Source organism: Cryptotermes secundus, unplaced genomic scaffold (genome assembly GCF_002891405.2).
Source record: "Cryptotermes secundus unplaced genomic scaffold, Csec_1.0 scaffold413, whole genome shotgun sequence".
Taxonomy (NCBI): Eukaryota; Metazoa; Arthropoda; class Insecta; order Blattodea; family Kalotermitidae; genus Cryptotermes; species Cryptotermes secundus.
In genome coordinates, this window is record NW_019723309.1 from 1,242 (window position 1) to 29,145 (window position 27,904).

Genomic DNA, 27,904 nt, shown 5'->3' on the forward strand with positions numbered 1-27,904 from the left:
TTAATGTTGGTTTAGTAAGGGTTTTTTAAGTTTGAATTTTTATGTGTCTTGAAATTAATTCAATTTAAGAAATTTTGTTTATGTTATTTAGAAAAATATTAACATAATCCACTCTTTTTGTGCTAATACATAATTCCTTTTGGCTTCTTTTTACTTCTTAAGTACATTGACTTTGGGTTTTCCATATTATGTTTTCTGGTAGAGGTTTACTGATATTTCAGAGGAATTTACTGTCTCCATCTTCATGGTCAAAAAGTAAGCTAAGGAAGCAAGTGGCGCAAATGGAGTGTGGGAAAAGTGGTGCAGGTATGGATGGGTAGGAGCTTCAGGTGAGCCAGTTGCTGTAAGGAGAAAAGTAGTAGTGGCACTTCAAGGGGAAATTTTGTGTTCCAGGTAAGAGGTTGGCAAATGGAACACTTTTTCCATGCTCAGGTTACGCTGCTCGCTTGGTTTTGATCTTTGACCCTGAAGGTGATAGCACGAGTATGTTTGCCCAAAAGGTTAGTGATTTTTAACCAGACTATATGGTGCCACATCCCAGAAAGTGGCCCTCACAATCATCACCATGAGAATATGAGTAAAAATCACACGTAATGGGGAAGTTGAATCTGTTATCCTTATGTTCTCCCTATAAACTCACTTATTAAATTGTATGTTGAGGGATTAATGCCTTAAGTGTTCTAATAAACTTGGGTTAATTTCATTACAGTGTATCTCATACTTTACATCAGGCATGTCCACCTTCAAACAGGTTGTGATCAACTTTTTACTGTCAAAACTGCCAGTGATCTACCACCCCATCCTATCATCATACCTCACTCTAAGCAAAAATATTGGTAAAAATAACATGACACATGATGTTTGTTGTAAAAGCAACTAGTAACTGGGCTGTCTCTGATGACTGTAGATTCATCCAGTTGGAGGGAAAGAGCAACACAGTTGGAAACATCTTTCAACAACTGTTCAGTTATGTTTCCACACATCATTTCTAGTGAATCACATATTCTGTCGATCACTTTTACATCAGCACATTCGCAGCTAATGACAAGTGATGAAATAAGAGTTCACATGATAAGGATAGAGTAGGGACTTCCCCACAGTTCACTTAACACAAATATAAACCAATTTTCACGTAAGCTACATAAGAACAGAAAAATAGGAATGGCTAATGTGTATTTTCCCTTCAAAACCTGAATATAATCATATTATATCACAAGTGAATTTACATGCTTTTCACATATAATTTCCTTGTAGGCCTATGAGATTGACCAAAAATTGTCCCACAATCGACGTGTTGGACCTGCCTGCTTTACATGATGCCACATAATCAGAAGTAATCCAAGGCAACCGCATAAAAGAGAAAACAGCTTTATACTGTGCAGCAGAGTCCTTAATCACAACAGCCTGTACATGTGAAGATGGTCAGTTGGTCCGAAACACATAGTGTCAGTAAAAAAAAGTGATGAGTAAATAGTAACTGACATTGTACGTAGATGGTATAAAATCAAAACGCAGTCAGATCTGTGCAGTGAATCAGGATGCTGCAGTATAACATTTTTAACAGTGCTGAATATTGAAAATTTTAAACATAATTTGACAGAAATTTATAAATTATTTAAAGGGGTAACATTTGTGTGAATATGTCATACAGGTTACAGATTGTCTTATTTATTAAAATGTCAAATTTAAATGCATTCACAAGCCACTATGACCCAGTCTGTGCATATTACTTCTTATATGCCTGAGAGTTGGCTTACTCTTGCCAGGGGAGACCTGGATAAGGATGGGATTTTTTTATTTTAATTTTATTATCATAGGTAACAAGTTTGCAAAGCAACTGAAAACAGTTGTGTTATGGCTTCAGATTTTGAGGATGATTTGATGACAGTCAGCTTCAAACTAGTAGGAAGTAACCAAGGAAATATAAATTTACCATTGGAGAAAGCCCATGACAGATTGCAATCAATAAAAGAAGGGGAGTGGAGAAGACATCCATACACTAATGGAATACATTTAGCCAGAGTATCAAAGTTTTCACCATGAGATGCTGTCATGGGAAACACGTGGAACAGAGTCGAAGAAGATTAATTCTTCTTAATTTTTTAAAGATATATTTTGTGTTTATTCTACTTTTTTATTCATCCTTGTAATTTTTATTATTATTATTATTATTATTATTTATTATTATGATTAACAAAAGAGTGCATTTCTTCATAGTTTTAAATATTTTGAAATTTATTTGTTGCGGGAAATAAAAGTCTTAACTACTTTTTTCACACATTTACTTATTTTGGTATAATTATCCTGATAATTTATACATAAATGTCAGAAGTTATCAATTGAGGGGAGGAAGGAAACAATTTCTCCATTTTCATTCCATAATACTCTGTCCAACGACATAAAATTCTTATAAAGGGAACTATTTTTCTATATTAATCTTGTATGTACTTAAGTGTATGGAAGGAATAACTTTTCCAACAAATGAGCACAATAGGAGAAAAACTGTTTTCTTTCCTCAAAATATGCTTCAAATTAACTGTTACCTTTTTTCTTAGCATTGATTAAATCATATTTGTTAAGAAATAAAACTGATGTTGCACAACAAAAATTATTCCCTCAGTCAAAAAACATCTGTTGTCTCTGGAAAGATATCATGGTTTAATCTTTATTTCAACAGAAATCAAGATTACAGGAACTGGATATGGAACCAAACTGCTGCTTGAAATAGGACCAGTCACACAGTCCCTGATCACAGCCATTAATATCCAGAAGGTGTTCGTTAAAGTATAGCTGAACTCTGTATGGCTCACCTGCATCACATCTGTAAGCAAACGGGTTCATTTCTTATTGTTTTTCTGGAACATTACTCATGTTTACATTACACTTTTTACTGTTCCTTTGCTTATATTGGTTTTCTCTGAAATCCTTTTCTATACCATATCTGGTTCCATTTGCATCCAATGATTACTTCCAAGTTCCTTTACTTGCCTTATCTGACTCAGTTTTTGACATATGATTTGCCTGCCACCTACTTTTTGGCTTATTCTTCCACCTTGAAGATGGAAGAAGTGTGTTCACCAAATCATCAGTGAATTTCTATTGAATTACATGCCATCACTCTCCATGTTTTGTTTACTTTGTCAACTGTCCTGTTCTATTTTGGTATTACAAATATGAGATGTAGCAGGGATAGTTTTTGAGTAACTGAATGTCACTGAGTCCTAATTGAGAAGCTGTGATTCAGTCAGCTTCTCAAGAATTTCTGAACATTTTATGAAACCTGGAGGTTCATTGCCATATTCAAAAGAACCCTCCACTGCCCCGTATCCTGGGTCAAATTAACCCAGTCCATACCAGCCGATCCTATTTCTCTGAGATTCAGCCTAATATTATCCTCCCACATACACCTAGGTTTAGCGGCCTCCATAGTCTAGAGGTAACGTTCCCACCTCATGACTCGTGGTATGCGGGTTCGAATACTCGGCGGAGGTCGTCGAATTTTTAAGGGCGGAAAAATTCAGGGAACAAGTCCTCCGGGAGGGACTTTAAGCTGTGTGTCCCGTGTCGTAACTTTACGGCAAGTAAAAGAACCTCATATCCCCAAAGGGGATCACTGAGCCAAATTCCAGGACGTTTCCCGCCCAAAAATAGCCTCTAAGGCCTCCGATAGATGGGGGAAGCATTATAGACACCGCTAAGCAAGTGGCCGAACTCGCTTGCTTGGCGGGACTGATGGTACGCACCATTTATCGGTAGGGTAAAGAGACTGGTAGAATATCATAGAGGGAAGCACAATAGATCAAACTGGTCGCGGTGCATGGGGAAACCCACCCTCTCTAAATAACTAACTAATAACTACACCTAGGTTTTCCTTGTGGTCTCTTTCCTTAAGGCTCTCCCACCAAAACCCTGTATGCATTCCTTTTACATGTACACATATATATGTCACACCAGCGACCTCTTAGTATCATACATGACATCCTACACTAACAAACTCTACTCCCTTAACTACTGATATGATTCTCATATACAAAAAAAGTCCTGTCCATAATTTATAATTCTAATTCCAATTTACATAGAAAAATGTATAATTGTCCGCTGGTTCATTGCCACCCCTGTACATCTGACCTCATGCTCTATATAAATCTAAATTGTACTGTTTAAAAATATGTCAAGACTGATTACTGCTGTAGAAATAATAATAAACTGGTATACTTACTGTAACAGTTCAAATATTATATGATGATTAAAACTCTTCCACTTACTTTTTTATGTATGGCTTAAGTCTCCAGTCATTGAAAATTCAGCAATGGAGTTGCTTAATACAATATTTGTAACCCTACACATGATTTTTGAAACACTAAATCATGACGGCTAAGTAATGCTGCTTTTAATGTTCTAATGCATGTAATGTTTATTTTTTATACTATGTAGTATGGTTATCAAAGTTCTTGCTTTGCACTCTAAATGGATCACACTGTATTTCCACATTTATATGATAAGAATATCTCATTCTTTATTTCAGTATGAATGTGTGTGTGTGTGTGTTTATCCCAGTGCGTGCAGGCAAACGTGTGCCAAATACAATACACATGGAGGGTGTACCTGTAGGCACTGGCCATAGAAACTGATACCTTCACCTGACCCATTCCCACATTTCAGGTTGTGGAATCAATTAAAGCTATGAAAAGTTACACTCAGTACATACACACATAAATTTTCCTAATGTGTTCTATGTGAATTTATATCCTTCATTTTAATTAGTTATTTCTTACAGGTAAAATTTTATTGTTGACAGAGGAACTCAGCAATAAATATATTGAGCTGCAGAGATAATGTTTAGATTTTCCATGTATTTTGTTAATTTACTTGTATACCATATTAAATTTTTCCCAATAAAATATATGGTCTTAATTATCCCTGTACTATATACCGCGTAGTCTGTTTTTGTATTAAGTGTAATCTTTTTAAATTTTGGGTGCGTTTGGCTTTTGCTTTTTGTAAGATAAGAGTGGGAGTAGTGTGGAAAGATAGAAACTATAATAAAAATTTAGCTGACAACTCTTAACATAGACCCCCCAATACCAAATTTTAGTGAAATATATTGGGTCATTTTAGAGATGAAATATGCGGACAGACAGAAGTTTGTGAGCTCCACATTATGTGTTCCTTTCATGTCTGTCATCCAAGACCAAGAAATGAATAGCCAATATCAGAATGTTTATCATAATATTTTTGTTCTGTAAAATTCAGTGCTGTGATTTTCATGCTGAATTAACTATATTGTTAAGTATTGACAGTATGGTTGCTGATTGTGGAATGCGATTTTTAAATGTAAATTAACATTTGCTATATTTCAGTAAGGAATGAATTTTACTGATATTGACCAAAAAAATGCTTTGAAACACTTAGATTCTCTATTGGATATATATTCTTCATTTGAAATATTGCAATTTTTTCCTCCTACAAAGCAAATATATGTCTGTTGAAAGAAAAGGCTATAGACGCACCATACCTCATGAAGTATGGTGAGTAAACATTTTGATTTCAGCAGTGTCATCCCTTTCTTGGAAAAGTACCAATAGTCCTTCAAAACTAGAAATGGGGTGTTAACTGCCTCATTTTATTGAGTACCAGTTTTATTTTAAAACTGTGAACATCTTCAAGATACCCTTGAAAATTGAATAGATGTGTCCATTAACGCCTTTAATACTCATGTCATGACAAATCCAGTAGATCTGGCCATTATCCTATTAATGTTTGTATTTAAGAATTTGAAACTTTGTGTCTGATTTGTGACAACCGCTGGAGAATGTGGCAAGACAGCTACTAGGTCATAACAGATGTGCTCTAAAGTGAATAAGTATCATGTCTTTCAGGCCACGCCATAGCTCAAGCGGTTAGTCGCTGGCTTCCCACCGCGGCAGCCCGGGTTCATTCCCAGGTTTGGTCAAGTGGGATTTATGGTGAACAAAGTGGCACTGGGACAGGTTTTCTCTGAGTACTTGGGTTTCCCCTGCCAATCTTCATTCCACCAAATTCTCCATCATAATAACCCATGGCAGGTACCATAGGCCAATCAGTGGCCAACGTGCCGAGTGGGCCCAGTTGGACTCCACCCCCCACTAAGCAAATCATGTCTTTCTTATAAAATTGTTACACTGAAACTCAGTATAATGCATAAAATGGAAAACCATATTTTAGCGTGTTGCTGTAGCACTGAGATTTGATGTTCTCTTTGTAGAGACTGAGAAGTCCTGTCTTCCGGAATGTGACATGAGATCATGTAGCCTCGTAGAGGTTTACAAACATTTCAGAAGAATATGCTGACCCCATCTTAAGGGTAGAAGACTGAATAACAATGAAGATGGAAGTAGCACACCCTTTCAAAACAGTATTATTATTATAATTATTTTAGAGGTGGTGGGTTTCCCCATGCACTGCGACTAGTTATTAATCTATTGTGTGTCCCCCTTTAATATTCTACCAGTCGCCATGCCCTTCCTGTACTGGTGCTTGCTATCAGCCCTGTTCTGCCAGCGAGGTCAGCCACCTCTCTGGCAGTGGTCCCCGATACTTCCCCATCTTCCGGAGGAATTGGAAACTACTTGGGCGGGAAACTTTGCCTAATTTTGCTCAGAGGTCTCCTAGAGACATGAGAATCTTTTACGTGCCATAAATGTCCGACATGGGACACACGGCTTAAAGTCCCTCCTGGAGGACTTTTTCCCCGAATTTTTCCACCCTTAAAAATTCCACGACCTCCGCCAGGTTTGAACCCGCGTACCTTGAGTCTTGAGGTGGGAACATTACCCCTAGACTACGGAGGCCGCTTTTCAGAACAGTAAACTTCTACCAGATTACACAGTGTCATATTTCAGAAGACAGTAATTATCGGGATTTGCATATATGTCTCATATCTAGCTCCCACAGTTTGGTTACCCTTGTTATACAGTCTTTTCTCTGGAAGTGATGGGTGAGATTTAAAAGTGTTTCATAAAATGTGATGTATCTGATCACCATGCTTTAACACATCATTTGGATTTTATGGTCAAACTCTCATATCACATTGTCTTACAGTTAACAGTATAAGTAAACATTGTGTTACTTACTTAAAGAACACAGCTGCAAGATTGGCAGTAAATGGACTAATGAACGAACTTCTCCACTCTCGACCACTCATTTGATCATAATTGGAGCTGGTCAGGGCCTCTTTATCCTTATCGAACCCCAGTGAAGTCAGAACTAATAGTATCATTTCATGGTGAGTAAAGTAAAGTACACCAGCAGGTTGCTGCTCCCCCTTTTCTATGTCACTGAAAAAAATAGTTACTTCATATTATTTGTTGTGATTTACACAGCAACGGTAACATAGTTGACTTGCAATGAGGAGCTATCTATTTTGAATTTCAGACTGAGTCTTCTTATGGTTTTGCTGTCTTGAATGCTGGGCTAACACCTTAAAGTAGATCATAATTATGTTTAAAGCATTTGATAATGGTGGAACATATTTTTTAAAACTATTATTTTGTACTTCATCCATCATCTGAGAATAACCATGAGGCCATGGTTTGAGAATAGGTCTGCCTAGAGATCCAACAAAGCAGCTTCTTTTTCTTATTTTTTTTCATATTCTGTATGCCTGAAGATGTGACACAAATTGGTACTAATAAACTCAGATCATAATTGTTTTCTTGTACATCCCTCTGACTTGTTTTCATATCACCCTTTGTTTTCTCATGACACTGCATAACTTTGGACGTGATAAAATGTTGAAATTAAGTAAGAGAGCAATTCTTGTATTTGCTCTGCAACGAATTCTTATTGGAGGACGATAGACTGAGGGTGTTGAGGAGAATATTTGGATTAAAGAGAGATGAAGTGACAGGAGGTCGTAGAAAACTGCATAATGAGCTACGTAACTTGTACTCTTCTCCTGGTATAATTAGAATGATCAAGTCAAGGAGGATGTAGCACGAATTGGGGAGATGAATGCATATAGGATATCGGTGGGAAAGCCAGAAGGAAAGAGACCTCTGGGAAGACCAAGGTGTAGGTGGGTGGACAATATTAAAATTGATCTTATAGAGATAGGATGGGATGGTATGGCTTGGATTGAGCTGGTTGAGGATAAGGTCCAGTGGAGGGCTCTTGTGAACATGGTAATGAGCCTTCAGGTTTCATAAAATGCTGGGAAGTTCTTTAAAAGCTGCAGAACTGGCAGCTTCTCAAGAATGGCTCAGCTCCATGAGTAAGTAAGTAAGTAAGTAATAAATTGCTATTAAGCTTTCAAGTATGAATGAATTGGATGATAAAGCCTAAGTAGATTGACTTAATTAATTTAGTTCCCAGAATTATGGCAGAACATACATATACATATGCATGAAATTATTAAGATAAATTCTAGAAAGGGATCAGAAACTTAAGCTCTAAAACAAAGAAGAAGACATAAAATCTGCCTCTCATCATACCTAATTTGTATGATGTTTGTTTTGTAAACATTTGAATGTACTGTCAGCTTCTGTTTTACTGAGTGTTCATTGTGCAGACCTATTAGATGTCCAGGGAGCTTCTCAGAACGTCATATCGGCAGACACTGTGGGATCCCTTGGAAAACTGAGGATCACTCATTCAGTGATCACATGATCAGTGAGTCAGTCAGTGTTACACCATTGAGTTTTATAGAAGTTTTTTTCTATTGTGCTCTATTCGGTGTCTTTATGGCTCATGTGAGATACAGTTTAGAACAAAGAGTTTTGATTTATGGTTGCTATGTGAAAAAAAAAATCTCATAAATCATGCAGGAGAAAATTTTGCCATAAATTTCCTGACATAACATGTCCATCTAGAGATACAGTTTCAAAATTAGTGAAGAAAGTTGGAGCCAGTGGTATTTTAATTGACAGAAAGCCATTAAAAAGAATTCGTGTTTTAACTGAGGAAAAACTTGATGACATCGGTCATCAAATAGAAAATTCTTGAAAATCTTTGCAGCAATTAGCACAGCAAAGTGATGTTTCTGTAGTCAGTGCAGGTACAGCAACTAAGCTGTTCCATATTCATCTGTACAAAATTACTGTTATGCCTGAAATTAAACCTGTGATTTATGAAAAAGAGTGATGTTTCATAATTGGTTTATCAGTAATGTGCATGACAGACTTATTGATCCTAAGCTGACATTTTTCACAGATGAGGCTAATTTTAATCTATTGTGATACGTGAACTCACGAAACAACAGATATTGGAGAAGTGAAAATCCTCATGCCCTAATTGAATTTCCCCTTTACAACCAAACGATAGGCATATGTGTGCAATTAGCACTAATCTTATCATTGGACACAATATTTTATGAAGGAATCTTGATGCTCAATGATACATTAATGACATGCTCAATGGATTTCTCATTAATTTAGCACCTGCAGAAGAAAGATTAAGTTATTTTATGCAAGAGAGCAGGACTCCCCTTACAACTAAGAAAAGTATCCGAACATTACGTGGTGTGTTTGGGGAATTAATGGGGATGATAGAATTATTAACAGGGGTTTAGTTAGTTAGTTATTGGAGAGGGTGAGTTTCCCCATGCACTTAGACCAGTATTGGTCCATTGTGCTTCGCTCTATGATATTCTACCAGTCTCTATACCCTGCCGATATTGGTGCGTACCATCAGTCCCGACTGAGCCAGCGAGTTGGGCCTCTACTGGCTTAGCGGTATCTATAATGCTTCCTCCATTTATCAGAGGAGTTAGAGACTACTGTTGGGCGGGAAATGTCCTTGAATTTGGCTCAGTGACCTCCTTTGGAGATATGAGGTTCTTTTACGTGCCGTAAAGCTACAACACGGGACCCACGGCTTAAAGTCCGTCCCGGAGGACTTGTTCCCTGAATTTTTGCGCCCTTAAAAATTCCATGATCTCCGCCGGGTTTGAACCCGCGTACCACGAGTCATGAGGTGGGAACATTACCTCTAGGTTACGGAGGCCGCTTTAACAGGGGTTTGCTGACCCCCTAGATCTCCAAATCTAAACCCATGTGATTTTTTTTTTGTTGGGAAAACTCAAAAAGGGTTGTGTATGCCAACAATCCACATAACGTGAAGGCTCAGAAACAGAATATTCATGAAGCAATTTACAACATTCATCAATGTAAATTGTGACAAGTTTCCTGAAATCTGTTTCAAAGAATTCAGTCATGTCTCACAGCAGAGGACATAGATTTTGAACATCATCTGTGATGGTGAATAAAATATTAATTACTGTATTTGATTAATGATCAACATAAGAAGTAAACAGTTGTGCTAGCTGTACTGGCCATGTAGCAGCATTTTTCTTCTCAAGTGCCACAGCTCTTTCGCAGGAAGCTGCCGACAGTAAAACCAATGTCCAATCAGCCTGCACTCTGAACACGGTGTGTAACTATGCCTATCACGCAGGTTACATACAGTTACATGCATGTAGGAACTTAGGAGGTTAATAATTGGGAAGGATGACTGACACAGTGTGAGAAATGGCTTTTACTGTGCCAATTTGTATGCTGCAAATTTCTCAAGTATTTCTCTGGAATTTAACTTAAATCCCTGCAGTGAGAAGTTGGCATGTAACTGTTTTAATACTGTGGATCTGATCTCTTTTCAATTCATTATCCTAATTCATATCACTGGTGTAACAATATTTTGTAGAAATATAGTGAAGACTGGAAAAAGTACCAATCTGTAGAACACTTAGTCACTAATTATTATTATTATTGTTGTTGTTGTTATTAAGGTATTCCTGTAACAGGCCATGGAGGTCCATAGGGTTGTGAGATATTGAGGTTCCCACATTTTCAAGACAATCGGCTCATAGATGGCAGTAAGGTTGTCAGCTTATGCGCCGGCCGCCCTTTATCCCCAAGAATATTCCTGGTACTCATTTCTGTTAGAGGCTGAGTATAGTATACCCCAGGGCCATAGTGCAGCTGGAAGGATTAGGTCAATTGAAAAAGATCCAGTGACCTCATCGGGACTTGAACTCGCAACCTTCTGGCTTGTAGCATGGTGCCTCAACCAACTATGCTACCGCTTAGTCACTAATATGATCAAAAATATTTCTTTTTGGGTGTTTGTCATCACATACAATTTTAATATATGTTGCATTCAGTCAGTAACATGATGTTTTGCAGCTCGTATGTGAAAAAGAGACTCTAGTCAAAGAGAGATATTCCTGAGCAATATGAAACATGAAAGCTGAAAACAGATACAGTCCCCAAGACCTAACTTGTTTCCATGGCAAATGCTCCGGCCTGTCAGTAGTACCAACCACAAAAACTGAAGAAGATAAAATGATGTTTCCCCCCATTAAATAAACACTCCAGTGCTTTGCTTAGAGTGAGTTATACTCGTACATGTTATGCAGCTTATATGTCACTGCATCTTTTTATCTGAAATGTGCCGTGCCAGGCCAGGGAAGGAAGTAGATTCACTTCTCAGTGGTAGCCCCCAAACTGTCCATTTATGTATTTGTTTTATTGCTAGTGGGGTGGGACTAAGTCCCTTGTACTGTGGCCACTTCTGGCCTATTCTACCAGCCCCAGATGATAGGTGAGGGTGATTGTGGAGCAATTGGTGGAATGAAGATTGGCAGGGGAAACTGAAGTACTCAGAGAAAACCTGCCCCAGCGCCACTTTGTCCACTACAAATCCCACTTGTCCAGACCCGGGATCGAACCCGGGCCTCCACGGTGGGAAGCCAGTGACTCACCGCTTGAGCTATGGCACAGCCTCCATTTATGTATACAATACCATGAAGAAGAGAGAGAGATGTTGTTACTCCTGCCAGATTATGCTTTTGTATTTCTGCATGATCAGACTCATAATCTGGGATTTGCCACAGACTTGCTTGAAGATCCTTAGCCATAATTGTGCCATGTGAGAAATACCAAACTCACCTGAAGCGATCAATAAAGTCCTTGACAGGGGGACAGCCCACCTTTTTGTTCAAGTCATTGCCGTATCCTGTGCTGTAGTATAACTCCAAGTCTTCTATGTACTCCAGGGCCTGGAAAATTTACAGTGACTTTCAGACTGTGTGTACTTTATGTTGAGGTTCCCACAAGAAGGAAAATATGGCAACTTGATACTAAATGACGTCTGTCATAGAATAATCTATGAATGGTACCAAAAACATTGGAAGAGCACAAATAGATATATTAGTGGCAAGAGTTTAATCTTTGTCTGTTGTCATTTATATCCTGATGTGATTCGAATTATGGTTTTTTCAATAAAATTCAGTGTACATTAACTATATGAATTTTCATAAGTACAGATGTAGTTTGGGAGTTAAACGATGCAGTAATGAAATTTGCTTGTATATCCCTTGGAATGTGGCAAGCGGTAGTGTTGGTTGAGGCACTATGCTATAAGCTGGAAGATAGCAGGTTCGATTCCTAATGAGTTCATTGAATTTTTCAATTGACCTAATCCTTCCAGCCACACTAATGGTCATGGGGTTGATGCAACCCCTAACAGAATTGAGTACCAGGAATCTTCCTCAGGGTAAAGGGTGGCTGGCATGTAAGGCTGACAACCTCACCACCATCTGTGAGCCCATCGTCTGGAAAATAGAAGTGGGAAGATACTAGATGCTACTCAGTATTTTGTGAACATGTAAAAAAATCTAGCTCATACCCTTGTCATATTATCTGTCCATTCTTGTTCATGTCAGTTCAGTTGATTTAATGACTAATGATGTTGTATCATCTGCAGAAGATATTGAGAGGGGTTTTATGCGTGGTGGACTAGAAAGGCCTTGGAGTAGTCACGTAACTCCAGTAAGTTTTATATGTCATGTTTTAGGTGATAGGCTTGTTGAATATGTTAGCAGTCCATATTTCTGTGCCCCATCTTGGCCGGGTTAGTGTTCAAGATTTACGCCTGAAGATTTCATTGATTTGCAGGAAGCTGTAAGATAATGACACTGTAATAATTTTGTCCTGCATTCTATATATCTATCTGTCTGTCCATCTATGGCTCTACAGTCCTTGTGGATCTTGGCTGCTTTTGCAGTTTCATAATCCATACACAGTCAGTAGGACTGCTTGGACTGGTTATCAGCCCATCACAAAGCTTCTACCTACACACAGAATAAATACACACAGACATCCCTGCCTCAAGTGGGATTCGAACCCATGATCCCAGTGTTCCTGCAGACGAAGATGGTTCATGTTGTAGTCCTGCAGCCACTGTGATCGGCAGGTTAAACCTGTACAGTTGTAAATTACATCTTAGTCAGTTGCCTTTAATTAGCTTGATCTAAAGCAAAATTATTTATTTAAACTGTATATTAAATTATATTAAGCACAAAGCTGCACTTTCTGTAATATTATGGATTCAATGAAAAATTTGCCAAGGAGAAGACAAAACATGAGGATTCAGGAACTTCATATTTAATTATTAGGTATAAATTTTAAATACAGCAAGATGAAGCAGTTGTGTCAATAAGAATGTAAAGACAATGACAGAAAATATATGTGAGTCTTTAGGCTCTTTCTGTGAAAGGTATTTTATGATCCCATGATTTGGTGAAGTTATTCTTCGTCATGCCAGTTTTATGAAATTTATTAATTTAACATGCGTTTCATAACAGAATTGTTATACTTTGTATGTGGTGTATGTATGACTCTATTAGCATGCCTGTATATATATGAAATCACATTTGTTATTGCATTACCTGATGCAATATTGCTACAGATATTACAACAATGCTACTTTCTATGCATCATGCCATATGTTGTTATAATAATTACTCGCACTCTTCTGTGATGAAATGTGAGCCTGAATGAAAGAATGATTGTTATTTTAATATGTCACATTCCTTTTCAACCCCATTAGATGAAAAATGAATTGCCATGTGTTTTAACATAAAAAGGAAATGTGTTTCTTATACAGTGTGTTGAATTATTATCATTCAGTAACTCAGATCAGAGTGGTATGTAAAATTTTCCATGTGGCATCCTGTGGTGTGCATGCTAAAAGTTTCCAGCTCTTCTTTCATACAATAATACCTACTTACTGTGTGCTTTGTGTTTGTGAATGGGATATAAGGTAGTGCCGCTTAAGTCAAATACTAGAATATTAATTATTTTGAACTCTTTTGTACTATTGTTCATTGGTATGTGTTACCATATATCACAAAGATTTTCAAGGGATAGAACATAAAATGTTGCAGTGATGGCATACATGAACAACTAATTCACTAGACAATAACTGGAAACTTAGGGTGGTAGAACTGAAAGCACAATGGTTATTAGTGTTTTACAAACAAAAAAATGGGGAAAAAGAAACTTAAATGGTGGTTGTTTCTGTCATTTATTATACTATACTGTCAGTATCTATATTATACAATGTCATGTGCTAGGTTGACTGACAAATGGTGAGTTTTAAAGCATGAACATGGATGTAATTGTGGCACAGTTGAGGTACTATCTCAAAATTTACTTGGTAGGACTGAGGAAACCGAAGAAGCAGTCAGGCTAAATAGTGTCCCAGATGACTCAAAGTGAGTACCTCCTGAACAAAATCTAAAGAATTGTTCCTATACCAACTTGCCCTGTATTTAGGCCGTGCCATGGCTTAAGCGGTTAGTCGCTGGCTTCCCACCGCAGTGGCCTGGGTTCGATCCCAGGTCTAGTTAAGTGGGATTTGTGGTGGACAAAGTGGCGCTGGGGCCACTACGAGTACTTTTGGTTTCCCCTGCCAATCTTCATACCACCAATTGCTCCGCAATCACCCTCACATATCATCTGGGGCTGGTACAGTAGGCCAGAAGTGGGCACAGTACAAGGGACTTAGTTCCACCCCACTAGCAATAAAAGAAAGGAACTTCTGCCCTGTATTTAGAGCAAGGTGACTGGAATGATAGAATGTGACAACAAGAAGTAGTGAAAGTGGAAACACCTGAAGGAGAAAGAGGATGTTTTAATTCTGAGCTGTACAAACTACATTCACATTAATGTGTGTCATCCATAGTGCATTTTGAAAATGTTGCATGATTGTCAGTTTTGGAATTAAGGTATTGTGCATGCACCATAGCAACCTGCTAATAAAAACAGTAACAAATAGGAAGAAGAACCTTTCTTTGGTTTATATATGAGGGATCTACTCCTAAACCAACAGGGGAATGATAGAACTTACTTTAAGATCATCTTCAGTGAAGGCAGCACACCATGGAGAAACTTTATCCAAGTGCCATGCCTTGTCATATCGACATGCAGAATACATTAAGAGTATGTCATCTGTAAACAAAAGTTAAAATATCACCCATAATGCAATATGGTGTAAGAACTTGCATGTGTCTCCAAAATCTCTCCTATGATCAGTAGTCTCCATTCATAAAGAACAGTGCTTTTGTAATCTGGTGTAGAGGAAATATTATTTTGTAACTATGGCTGCAAGGGGCACAGTGATGTCGCTATTACACTTGATGTGGGTGAAATGCTACTGTCATTAATTGAGCTTAGGTTAGGTTTTAATTTATTTAATTACAGGTAACTGTTGTGACATTGTTTGACACTCGTGTTTATTATCATTTTAGATATGAAGCTATGAGGCCTGTTCCCCCCTTATTCCATCTCAGTAGTGGTGTTAATAAACCTCTCTTTCCCCTAGGCTAGTGTGCTGCATTCTGTTTTTCTTTGTCACTGTTTTACATTCTTCTTCTCTAATGTTTCTGATGAGTTCGGTGATTTTAGTTGAAAGTCATTTAAGACTAAATCAGTTAAAACTTCGGTTTTACAATAATAATGTGATGTGTTATAGTACGTCCATCGCTGCGCAACGGCTACAATGGGAACATATACTTCCATGACAACAAATACGTGGAAATCGTTGAGTTCCCACAGCGACAAATTGAATACCAACAGACCATTGCATAGAGATTGCCGAAACAACAAACGCGTTTCCCCGGAGATGGACCACAGAGGGTTCATTACGTTGCAGCGGGAAAACCGAACTATTGGGAAAGGTGTTCACTAAGCAGTCCGAACAACACCTATATATGGGGGTTGAACGTACCAGACAGATTCTGAGACAGTAAAATATGGTTGCGAGTCCCAAGGGACTTGGACCTGAGAAAGACTTGGCTGGCAAAAGCCAGTAGCATGTACGAATGACAGACTCGTCCTCTCGTTAGAGAGGGCGCCCCACAATAAACAAGACCGTAATAAATATCTGGTCACTCGACACTAAGACTTACTGACTGACTGACTGACTGACTGACTGTCAGTCGCAATATGACTTTGACTTTGACTTTGACAGACAGTAAACTGCCAGTAATAAAGTAACTCTGACAGACAGTGGTTGCCTCTGTTGAGGCGGGTTCGAATACCTCCACCATGACCCTGCAAGTTGTAGGAGGCTACGAAAAGGGAAGTCTCAAATTTGAGACAGTAATATATGGTCTCGAATAGCAAGGGACTCAGACCCGAGAAGGACTGTTCTGGCAAGGACCAGCAGCATATACAAAAGGCAGACCTGTCCTCTCATCAGAGAGGGTGCCCACATAAAACAAGACCGTAACTGTCAAACAGTAATTAAGATCTGGTCGCAAGCCCCAGATGGGTGCTTTATGCCAAGACAGACTGGCCGACTTACTGTCGGTCATAAAATGAGACAGACTCAGACAGTGGTCCCATAATGCTGGGAACCATGTCTTTCTGCTAACATTGCTGAGTAAATTGCCATATAAATCCATTGCAGTTGTTGGACTCAAGAAAACTGTCTGCTGTATGGCTGAATTCCAAGTGCGGGATGTACATACCAAGGTCAAGTGTCTTGGAAAATCCGAGTCTCTTGGACACAGATCCCACGAGTGTTGTCACTGTGGAACCGTCTTCAAATTTTTTCATTTGCTTTGTTGTGTCTTTGTTTTCTTCAACATCTTTTTCCCACTTTTTACAGCTGGCATATGGCTGCAACATAAATCCAATAGTTTTAGCAGTGAACTTGATAACTTTCATCAAAGCCATGCTTAAAGTTTATGAATAGTGCACCGTTGACTGTGATACAATGTAGTACATTGACATGAATGGTTATTAAAAAATTAACAGCAGCAAATATGAAGCCAAGCAGCCACATTTAACTGTATCAGTGTTTTCTGAAGTACTTGAAATTGATTCATTAGTTAATTTGTGATCATTTATTGTAGGTAAAAATACTTGATCAGAGGTAACATATGAATATGATGCAATTTTTAAATATTCTCCAAGTTCTTTAACGTTGTTTCCACCAGATGCCTGGCTTCTTTTAAGGAGCTCTCTACAAGTTATTTTGTATTCACCAAGAATAAGATTACTGGAAATATTCTTTTAGAATGTAAAGTCATTGACTATAGTCATATGTTACAAAGTGAAGATTATTACAGTCCAAATTCAATTTAAATAAAGTCTTAAATAATTATGAAGTTACCTTAATAAGCATGTCATCTTCCAGGGCTTCTGGGAACTCCAAACCCATTCCAGTTCCAAATAATCCATCCACAAATGCAATGGCGCTGGCTGCAGTTCTCTGTTTTGTGGTGAACTGGACCTGAAAAGGAACATCGCATAGATGATGCTATATTTAAGCTATCTTGAAATGTCCCTGTAGTGATTTAGAGAAGTGGTGTAAAGCCTGTAACACCAGACGTATGAAGAGAAATTTAAAGCATTCTTCAAATATCATTGCAGTGAAATAATTATACATAGGAATGTATAATGGTTGTTACTATTATGAAATCGTTTTCATGTTACTAGCTGGCTATACGTTTACAGTTAACCCATAATCTTATTGAAATTAGTGTAAATAGTTAAGATCTTAAAAATGATACTGCACATATATTCATTTTACTTAAAAATCAAGCCAGATATAGCTTACTGGTTACATTACACTTGTGTTAATTTTCCATCTGTTTGTTGTAAACACCATCTGCAGTGTAGTCCGCCTCTGTGGTCTAGTGGTCAGAGTTTTTGGCTATAGATCCAGAGGTCCCGGGTTCGATTCCCGGCGCTACCAGATTTTCTGAGAAGTAGTGGGTCTGGAACGGGGGCCACTCAGCCTTGCGAACATAATTGAGGAGCTACTTGAATAGAAAGTAGCGGCTCCTGTCTAGAAAACCGAAATTAACGGCCATGGGGATGTGTTGTGCTGAACACGCGACACCCTGTATCCGCTAAACTTGGCACTAACTTCGCCGGCAAGCGGCTGTCGCTCGGTCGGTATAGTTCTCTTGCGGACTACAGGCCACGGAATTTATTGTTGTAAACAAGTTTATGAAATTTTGATGTTTGCACATTTTGAATGCATGTGATGAAAAACGCCAATGTTACAACTGTATGAACCTTAGAGATTATGTTTCCAAACTTTCAGGTAATGGAGTTGTAGCCCAGCAGAAACTGCATATGGCTATATCACTAAGTTGTCTTGTTTGTAATTTATAAATTTGGCTGACTTCTATTTTCACATAGAAGTATTCAGAAGCACATACAGAGGTTATTTTCTAAAGTTCCTGTAACTTATTGAATTAAAATTATAATGCTTTTATTTATTATTTCAATTGTGATTTGTTATTCTGCATCAGTTGTGGAGATTATGTTGCATCTTAAAAATTGAAGAATTATAAAGTGTGTTGTAAGAAACTGTTGTGTTCTGTTTGAATATACTATCACAGCATTTGTCTGGCAAGACTGAAGAAACCACAGAAGGTACTTTCAGGGTATGGAGTAGGAGTGCTGGAGTGCTACTCATTTCTCTGTGACATTTGATATAATCATCTTGTAACTACTGTCTACAAAATAGATGTTCATGGTACAAATATCCTTAATTTTTCAGAGAACAAGAAGTTCAGAAATTACACTGTACTTTATAGTCCATGATGGCTGTCAGTTTGCTCACCTTAAATGAGTCCTTTGTCACTGTTTGTTTGAACAGTGCTGGGAACCTGCTCTTGAAGCGTTCACCCAAGCGATAAAGATCATTGTAGCCCTGAGGGGTAAGATCACTCTTCACATTTGAGACCACTTGTAGAGTCCACAGTTTAAGGTTTTCAAGATCCTTGGCACATAAACTGCCACCTTGTTTTGGAACACAGAACAATTCATACATTAGTTAAGTAGTCAATATCTCAACCTTTTTACTAGAGTTTTGTGTTATATTTAAAAGACCTCTTGATAATTATGTTCAGTATAGGCTTAAAAAAACAAGACAAGGAACTCAACACACAACAGGAGAGAATATAACCCACCGTGTCGAACACACGCACATCGAGGGAACTTATATATATTAACAACCCAAGCAACAATATAGAATAAAACACTTTCCTCCTCCAGTAATTTTAACACATGACCACATTGGTTGAAACATATAGTGAAAAACTTTTAAAGTGAATATCTTTTAATAAATTCTATAGAACTTTAATGTTGCACGTGAGACTGTAAAAAACTAATTGGCATAGGTTTATGTTTTTAACCTACTTTTCTTATTTATCAGGAAAGGCAGGTTTAATGCTCTATCATGTCTGCCAAGCTGTCCATGCATGTGCTTATGTGTTTTAATAACTTCTTAATTAGTTTAATGAATATTCATTAAATCTGTTATGAAGATCCTGCTGTTACCACAATCTTTCTGCTGCAAAATTTCTTACAAGAAATAATATATTCATGACAGCTTGAATACATTTGAGGTGGAAAGGAAACTAGTGTTACTTAATGCAAGGCCCTGAAAACTGATGGGGTAATGGAGCTTAACAAAATATGCAACTTCTGTTGAATATAAATATGCTGGCATGCAAAATCTGTACCATCATTTTAGTTTGGTGTTAATAAGCAAGACCAAGTTAATCTGTGAGCAGCAGCATAGTTGTCTGAGGGCTGTAATGTTAATTTCTCATTTTTTAAATTAAGACAAGTATACGTAAAGTTCATCTTTTATTGTAATCCTCAATCATATCATATTCCATTTAAATTTAAATACTCAACAATCCCATATGTATTGCAAAAGTTACATGAGGATCTTTAAGATACATATGCTCCAGGTTTGCAGACTGCCTGAATCTGGCATTGATAGTAACTGATGGATCATTAGAGATGTTACATTTCATATGAAGCTAGACTGTAAACATGCCTACAGATTTTGCCCAAGACATTCATCTGTATGTAAAAAATTACAAATATTTAAATGATGCATAATTTTTAGGTTATATTTCTCTTCTCTCTTCTAGTAAAATAAATCGTTGAATAAACTTTAATGTACAGTTGCAAGCCAACTCTGTTATATAGATTGAATATATAAAGGAAAGTAAATGTTGTAGAATCTTAATAATAAATTTTAATAATTTGAGAATGTAATTCTGAATTTTTTTGCTTCTCATTCCTCTGACCTGATATTCAGAGAAGATTCCTGATCTTAAATCCCCCACCATCTTTTTTAATGTGTTTATCCTTTTTTTATTAGTATTAGCTCCTTTGATATATTTTTACCATTACTCACTTCCATCTTTTTCATGATTTTTGATGATCTTCTCTTGGAGATCATAAAGATCTTTCAGTTCATCAACTTCATCAGCATCAGCATATCTCGTGCCATGACGAGATATAATCCAGAACTGCTTAGCTTCACATTCTGTAAGCAACAGATAAATTAACTTCAAACATTGTTACGAACTTTTTAATTAAAAAAAAACTCTGCATCTGCAGAATATTATGGAACAGAAGTTTTATGTTGTCACTGTTACTTTACGTGTACTGAGAAGGTTTAACAGTGTATTAGCAGCCTTTTGGAAATGTTGACTTCTGGAATAAATTGTAGAACGTGCAGTTCTTTTCATACATTTCAATTCTCTGCCCTAGTGTCAGTTTCTAGCCACTGTTTTCGCATTGGAGCCTTAGTTCGGTTCCAGGTAACTTCATATGAATTTTGTAGTGGCCAGAGTGGCAGGGGGGGGTTTTTTTTTTTANTTTTAAAGTTCCCCATACTAATCATCACCATTACTCCCCACTCATTTATTTTCTTCCCTGAGGTATGAGATGTCCCTGACCAGGCAGAAAATTACCACATCCTTGGTCTTCAAGGTGGGGCCTGATCTACCCAGCACCTGATTTGTTACAGAGGAAAGGGTAAAGTTGTCTCTGTGCTTAACTAATTAGGCACTATACCATGAAGGTGCATGGGGGAGTGGATGTATAGATCCACATTTTACTTGACTGCGGCACTACTTGGAGATGAGTGATCAACTTCACACTCTGGCCGCTTTACCCTCCCCCAGGGAAGAATTCCTGGTACCCATTGGATAGGAGGCTGGGCGGTCCCCAGAGCCAGTCTGGATGACGTGGAGAAGAGAATATTCTTGACCCTAGTGGGACTTGAATTCTGATTCCCCAGTCGGCCAGACCAAAGCCAGTAGCTATACCAACTACGCTATCCTGGCTTCCTTTGTGACAGAATAAAGGAAGTTAATTTTTCTAAGCTTTTGTTCTTTCAGAAAAATCCATGCTTCTGCAATCCAGCTTTATTTATCATTATTATTTTGTTTTATATATTTTTATGTTGAATTCAGCTTTGAGATTCATATTATAATATTAATGTTACTACTACTACTACTGTACTCTGTTATACTATAAAATATAAGCAGTTTCTTAATTAATAATTATTTAATGACTTCCAATTTTATGTGAATCTGGTTTCATTGCATTCAGTCATCTCACCATATTAACACAACATATGGCAGTTTTGTTGAAGATTCTAAGACAGGGCTGTAAAACTGGTGGCACATGTACTGCATGGAATGTTAGAAAAAGGTGGTGAATCTGTTTGAAAACTATGAAAAATGGTGACTAAATGTTATGAGTAATTTTTAATTGATTTCACATAACCGGTAATAAATAACTCGGAAAAGAATGGAATTAGGATGACTCCAAAATCTAATGAAATATCAGTACAATCTAGCAAATGGTTTATGAGTACCTTGACTCTGGCAACATGTAATTTAAATATATTTTTGAACTTTATGTGGCCAATTTTTATTCACATGCACATGGCAGCGGTAGTTGGTTGAGGCACTGGTGCTACAAGCTGGAAGGTTGCAGGTTTGAGTCCTGATGAGGTTGATTTTTTTTTTCATTTTACCTAATCCTTCCAGCCCTGGGGTTGACTTAGCCTCTAACAGGAATGAGTACCAGGAATCTTCCTGCGGGGCTAAAGGGTGGTGGGCGTGTAAGGCTAACAACCTTACCGCCATCTGTGAGCTGATTGTCTAGATAATGTGGCAGCCTCGATGTCTCACAAACCTATGGGTCTCCATGGCCTGTTACAGGGTTAGCTTTACCATTTTCTTTTCTTACTTCACAAATATGTTGCAAGGAGAATATTTGTTTTAGTAGAGTGTAAGCCTATGTATACGTATATACAGGGACACACACAAATAGATTTTGAGAGATGTATTGTAATTGAAAGGGTATAAGCCTCAGGTCTGCATACATTTCAAACTGATGGTTGCAGTAGGGACCCAGAACATGGCATTTAAATTATATGATGAAAAAAAATTAAAATCATTGATCCTTGAAAGGTTTGTGACACTGGTCTGTTATTATTTATAAAATTATTGTCTTGGGCATTGTCCATTATCTTAGTTAAATTTAAACTATCAGATGTTCCCAAAGTTGGATCTTTTTCCATCATCAATTGCAAGAAAGAGGAAAGGATCTTAAGTTGAGCCTGTTAGACAAAGCTAGCCATAATCACTGGGCAATAGAGGAAATAGTAGGCACCATATATTTTCTCCTGCTCAGATATGAAGTGTGGGAGACAAAGATGGAGGTAATAAAATTTGTTAAATTTCAGCGGTATCAACCAGAAATGGCGGTCATTGCTAAAGAATGCCTTATTTTCTTTCACACAGACATTTTGACATTAGATTATGTTGTTTGAGTGCAGCTGGCTAAGTATGAAAGGTGCCTAATTTTCTTTGTTACGTTTCTCCACAGCCTTAGATAGAAACTTAAAAGAATTAAGACATAAATGAAAGGTTTTGATGCTGATTCTGATAAATATCAATTTCACATCATGAACAGTTTTCAGAAAGATTAAGACTGCTTATTGTATCTTTGGGATACTTTGAACTACAACTTTTAATTCACAGTATTTACCAGGACATCATTTTTGATCTGCTATTTTTAATTTTGAAAGTGAAGTTATCTCAAGGTCGCAGCAAGGTCTGTTTAACTTCATCGAGTTGAATCATTCTTGAGAAGCTACCAGTCACTCAGCTACTTAAGAATTTCTCAACAATTTATGGAACTGGAAGGTTCATTATTATGTTCACAATAGCCCTTCTCTCATTCCTGTTCCATGCCAGAAGAATCTGGCACCCCATCATATTTCTCTAAGATCTATTTTAATATTATCTTCCCACCTACTTCTGTATAGTCCTAAGAATCTATTTTCTTCTGGCTTCCCCACCAATATTCTACATGCATTCCTCTTCTTTCCATTTGTGTTACATGCCCAGCCCATCTCATCCCCCTTTACTTGATTCTAATTATACTTGTCGAAGAGTACAAGTTATAGAGCTCATTATTCAGTTCTCTCCAACCTTTACCATTTCATCCCTCTTCAGTCCATTATATTCTCATCAGCACCCTGTTCTCACATACCTTCAATCTGTGTTCTTCCCCATTATGTCAGAGATTAAGTTATGCACCCATACAAAACTACAGGCTATAGTAATAAATATTTAGCAGATTTTAAGCTTGAGGTAGGCTTGGGTAAGAGCTGTCGCAGTACTTACTATCAATATATACATAGCTTGCATTTGTATTGCTCACAGCTTCATATGGTGTAGCAGTGCCAAACAAGATGTAGGGGTCTGTCTGGTCGGCATAACAGGAGTCTTGACTCTGGCCAGCCGCGAGGGTTGCCAGAAGAGTGGCCGACAACAGGATGATTATCATCTTGTTTCTGTTCAATGAAGAGAATGAATCCAAAGCTAATGGCAGAAAATGAAACAAGATATATTTGTAAATAGTATACATTTTAATGAGTACTTATTGTGGCATATTTTCTTAAAGCAAGGACTGTGGAGCCAGAGAAACAGCCATTGCTATGTAATAGCTACGTAACACACAACACCAATGGAGTAACTGTTGGAAGAGGTGTTTTCTGTGCAGTCCGTGCCGAGGCTATGTAACAAGGACCGATTGCCATTAATGGGAGAGAATTGAGGCGGCAGTTAGAAGAGTGGGAGTTTGGTGTGAGATGGCCACCAGCCTGTGAGGACATGAGCCCGAGAGTGGAGGGACATGTACCGTTGGAAGACATTACCAAGCGGCAGAGTGAATGCCGTGACTGAGAACACTGTTCTTTGTTTGATAGTGATTTGTAAAGTGTAGTCATGAGTTGTGTGTTAAAATGTCCAATAAATCCAATTACCAATCCAAATCCCGTGTCTACTTAACATGTGTAGACAGTATTCTGATGTACTTTCTTGGAAGAACTTAATAATTCTATTTTATTTTAAATTTTTATATCTGTATGGAGCCGATAGTGGAATGATGTGCTTTTTATTTATCCTTCAGTATATTTGCTTGAATGTAGATATCCTGTGTTGAAAGATTTCCAGATATAACCACAATGTGTCGCACCGTCTCTATGTTTGAAAATTTCAACAAAGAAAATACTCCTACGTAATTTTTTAGTATGAACTTCATATCGAAGTTCACATGAACAGTTACAGTGTTTCTTTAATTACTGCTGTCAAAATCATTCTGAATTTTCGCAGTCTCCATGTTCGTGTTTTGTATTTAATCAACAGATTTGTTTTAAAATAAATTGCATACTTTTTCAGTGAGTTATTTCTCCACAAAAACTCATGCAGGTGTCACCAAATACCCAGTAAGTTCACTTAATGCACTTGACAAACACCAGATCAACTCAAAATTGATTTGGGATTGCCACCAAACTCTCAGGGACTGGACAAACATAACGGTACCACTGATATGGGTGCTCGGGCATGAGGGTATTGCTGGAAACAAAATAGCAGACCAATTGGCTAAGGTTGGAGCTGAATATCCGTGCATAGGACCTCAACCAGCCAGTGGCATCTCTATAGGAGTTGCCAGACAGGCAATCAGGGACTGGACAAATATGAAGCACAAGAAATACTGGGGTTGTTAACTGGACTCAGGCAAGCAAAGGGACTCATACGAGGACCCTCTACTAAAAGAGTGAAAGAACTGTTGAAGTTAAACAGGAACCAGCTACGATGGGTGGTGGGACTACTTACAGGACACTCACCTCAAAGGACACCTCTTCAAATTGGGACTAAGTAACGGTCCAACTTGTGAGAGGTGCCAAGAAGAAAACAAAACAGCCACACATATCCTGTGTGAATGTGAGGCCTTAGCTTGTTTAAAATTGCGCCACTTGGGTCAGTATTTTATGGAACCAAGTGACTATTTCGACGTCCCCACGTACAAAATCCTGCGCTTCATTCGAAGCGCAGGATTGTTGAGGGGTTAATCAGAAGGGGAGGCACAATAGATCACTGTGCTCGTGGTGCAAGGACCAAGAAGGCCCACCCCATATACATTCATTCATTCCAGTTCGGAAAGCGGGAAATATGTCCTGCTGGTGACATAGTATCCCCATGTGGCTTAAATACGAGTAAATGTTCTGAGTCCCACTACTCTCCAATCAGCCCTGTCTTGCGTGTTGTGACGCAGTTCATTTCTTGACGTTTAGTTAGTTAGTTATTGGAGAGGGTGGGTTTCCTCATGCACTTAGACCAGTATTGGTCCATTGTGCTTCCCTGTATGATATTCTACCAGTCTCTATACCCTACCGATAAATGGTGCGTACCATCAGTCCCGCCGAGCAAGCGAGTTCGCCCACTTGCTTAGCGGTGTCTATAATGCTTCCCCCATCTATCAGAGGCGTTAGAGACTACTGTTGGGCGGGAAACGTCCTTTGAATTTGGCTCAGTGACTCCTTTGGAGATATGAGGTTCTTTTACGTGCCGTAAAGCTACGACACAGGACCCACGGCTTAAAGTCCCTCCCGGAGGACTTGTTCCCTGAATTTTTCCGCCCTTAAAAATTCCACGACCTCCGCCGGGTTTGAACCCGCGTGCCACGAGTCATGAGGTGGGTACGTTACCTCTAGACTACGGAGGCCGCTTTTCTTGACGTTTACCGTTGTATAGACCGCCTCAGTGGTCTAGTGGTCAAAGTTCCTGGCTACAGATCCAGAAGTCCGGGTTCGACTCCCAATGCTACCAGATTTTCTGAGAAGTAGTGGGTTTGGAGAGGGGTCCACTCAATCTCATGAGGATAATTGAGGAGCTATTTCAAGGAAGTAGCAGCTCCGGTCTAGAAAGCCGAAATTAACGGCCGTGGGGATTCGTTGCTCTGACCACGCGACACACACTATCCGCTAAATTTGGTACTAACTTCGCAGATAAGCAGCAGTAGCTCGGTCGGTATAGTTCGCTTGCGGACTAAAACCACGGAGTTTTTTGTTTTGTTTGTTAGCTTTGCATAATTTTATGCACATTTTTGGGCATATGCCAGCAGCATTTCAACGTATCCACACTACAGTTAGTTTAAACAAGAGAGAAGAGATTTACTCGTACATGCTAGAATTCGGAAAATACATTCTTTTAAATTAGCTATTTGTGCTTCTGCGTTTCCTCATCTACCTTATTTATTTACTTATTTCTGAGTTATTTTACGATGCTCTTAATAGCTCATTGTCTTCTCTTGTTCGAACACTGGGATCGTGGGTTAGAATCCCACTCAAGGCATGCATGTTCGTCTGCGTTTATTCTGTATGTGTTATCCTGTGTAGGCAGCAGCCTTGCGACAGGCTGATCCCCCTTCCAAGGAGTCCTACCTACTGTCTGTAAGATTAATAATCTAAAGTGAAATGAAGCGTTTCACGAATGCCCTATGCTTCAAGTTGGGGCAACAGGAATAAAGATAGAACATAGATTAGTAGCTCAGACTGCAACGTTAAATGAGAGGATCATTAGTGAATAACGAATTGAAAAGCATGTAGACTAAAGCGGCATTGCCTAACTTGAGGTATTATTCCGACATTTGCATGACTGAGGAAAACTACAGAAATCCTCAAGATAGTCGGTGTTGCCGAGGCTCTGGTGATTGTTGTTGATCGTAGACAAGTTTTTAAAAATCTTCACATGTAACGACTTGAGGATGAGCACATAAGGATCGAATCTTCGTGTTTTGAACTAACCGCCTCGATGTCTAGTGTATAGTGACTTTATGAGTAATTAACAAATAATCACATAACCGGCAGTTGTCACTGGGGTGTTACATACAGACGACAGATAAATGTATCCGGTAGATTAGTAGGCCGGCGAATGTCTGGGAAAGTTGTAAACATTGTGTTCTATCTTTATATATTGTTAATAGATTATGGTGCTTAATTAATTAGACATTTCATGTTCACTGTGGAGGAAAGGGTTGTATGTAGATCACTAATTCTACCGCGTATCTGAAACTTATCCAGTACTTACCTGAAACAGAAGTTTCAGTTCAGAATGATCATAAGTAAAATGGACTACTTTATATACCCATTGCAGCATCAGCTGGTATAAAGAAAACAAGTGTTTTTGAAGGATACGAATATGTCATTGTCATTGCATTGAAGGACATATACCAATTGTTTGCACTAAGAATTAATTCATGTGTTATTTGCACATAGTTTTATCAAATATTCAGCGTCACATCACACATGTGATGTCTAATTGACACATACTTTGTTCATCAGACAGGGATCCGCGAACCCATTTCAAGTATAGTCAGAAAATGTATATTGTAGCATGTAGACCCGTTACTGGGTAGCGGCCACGAACAAACAGGTTCCCACGACAAGGAATCAA

The 27,904-nt window shown here is 38.2% G+C and overlaps 1 protein-coding gene and 1 long non-coding RNA gene across 11 annotated transcripts in view; one reads left to right on the forward strand and one right to left on the reverse strand.

Annotated features, from left to right (window-relative positions):
* Nucleotides 1–25,069, forward strand: part of LOC111861784 — a 26,002-nt gene extending 933 nt beyond the window's left edge. The window contains exons 1-5 of one of the 10 annotated variants that reach the window (XR_002842315.2): nucleotides 210–306; nucleotides 394–500; nucleotides 1,255–1,421; nucleotides 2,678–2,823; nucleotides 15,793–16,217. This is a non-coding gene — a long non-coding RNA (uncharacterized LOC111861784). The other 9 variants (XR_002842316.2, XR_002842317.2, XR_004512726.1 and 6 more) reach the window with 9 other exon arrangements.
* On the reverse strand, nucleotides 2,266–27,561 carry LOC111861781 (multiple inositol polyphosphate phosphatase 1). The gene is made up of 10 exons (XM_023846627.2): nucleotides 27,539–27,561; nucleotides 23,792–23,989; nucleotides 20,497–20,628; nucleotides 18,904–19,082; nucleotides 17,440–17,559; nucleotides 16,793–16,943; nucleotides 15,169–15,269; nucleotides 11,925–12,034; nucleotides 7,113–7,316; nucleotides 2,266–2,821 (listed from the first exon to the last, which is right to left on the reverse strand). Exons 2-10 carry the CDS (start codon nucleotides 23,952–23,954, stop codon nucleotides 2,671–2,673), a joined length of 1,311 nt encoding a protein of 436 aa, XP_023702395.1. The 5' UTR covers nucleotides 23,955–23,989; nucleotides 27,539–27,561; the 3' UTR covers nucleotides 2,266–2,670.
* Nucleotides 27,562–27,904: the final 343 nt, after the last annotated feature.

Excerpts from the sequence above, each read along its gene's own strand:
- LOC111861781 (XM_023846627.2), bottom strand. The coding sequence starts at position 23,954 with ATGATAATCATCCTGTTGTCGGCCACTCTTCTGGCAACCCTCGCGGCT. Across the intron at positions 20,629-23,791 it reads AAGCTATGTATATATTGATA|AATGTGAAGCTAAGCAGTTC; the intron begins GTAAGTACTGCG and ends TGTTGCTTACAG. Across the intron at positions 19,083-20,496 it reads AAATCATGAAAAAGATGGAA|GTGGCAGTTTATGTGCCAAG; the intron begins GTGAGTAATGGT and ends TTCCAAAACAAG.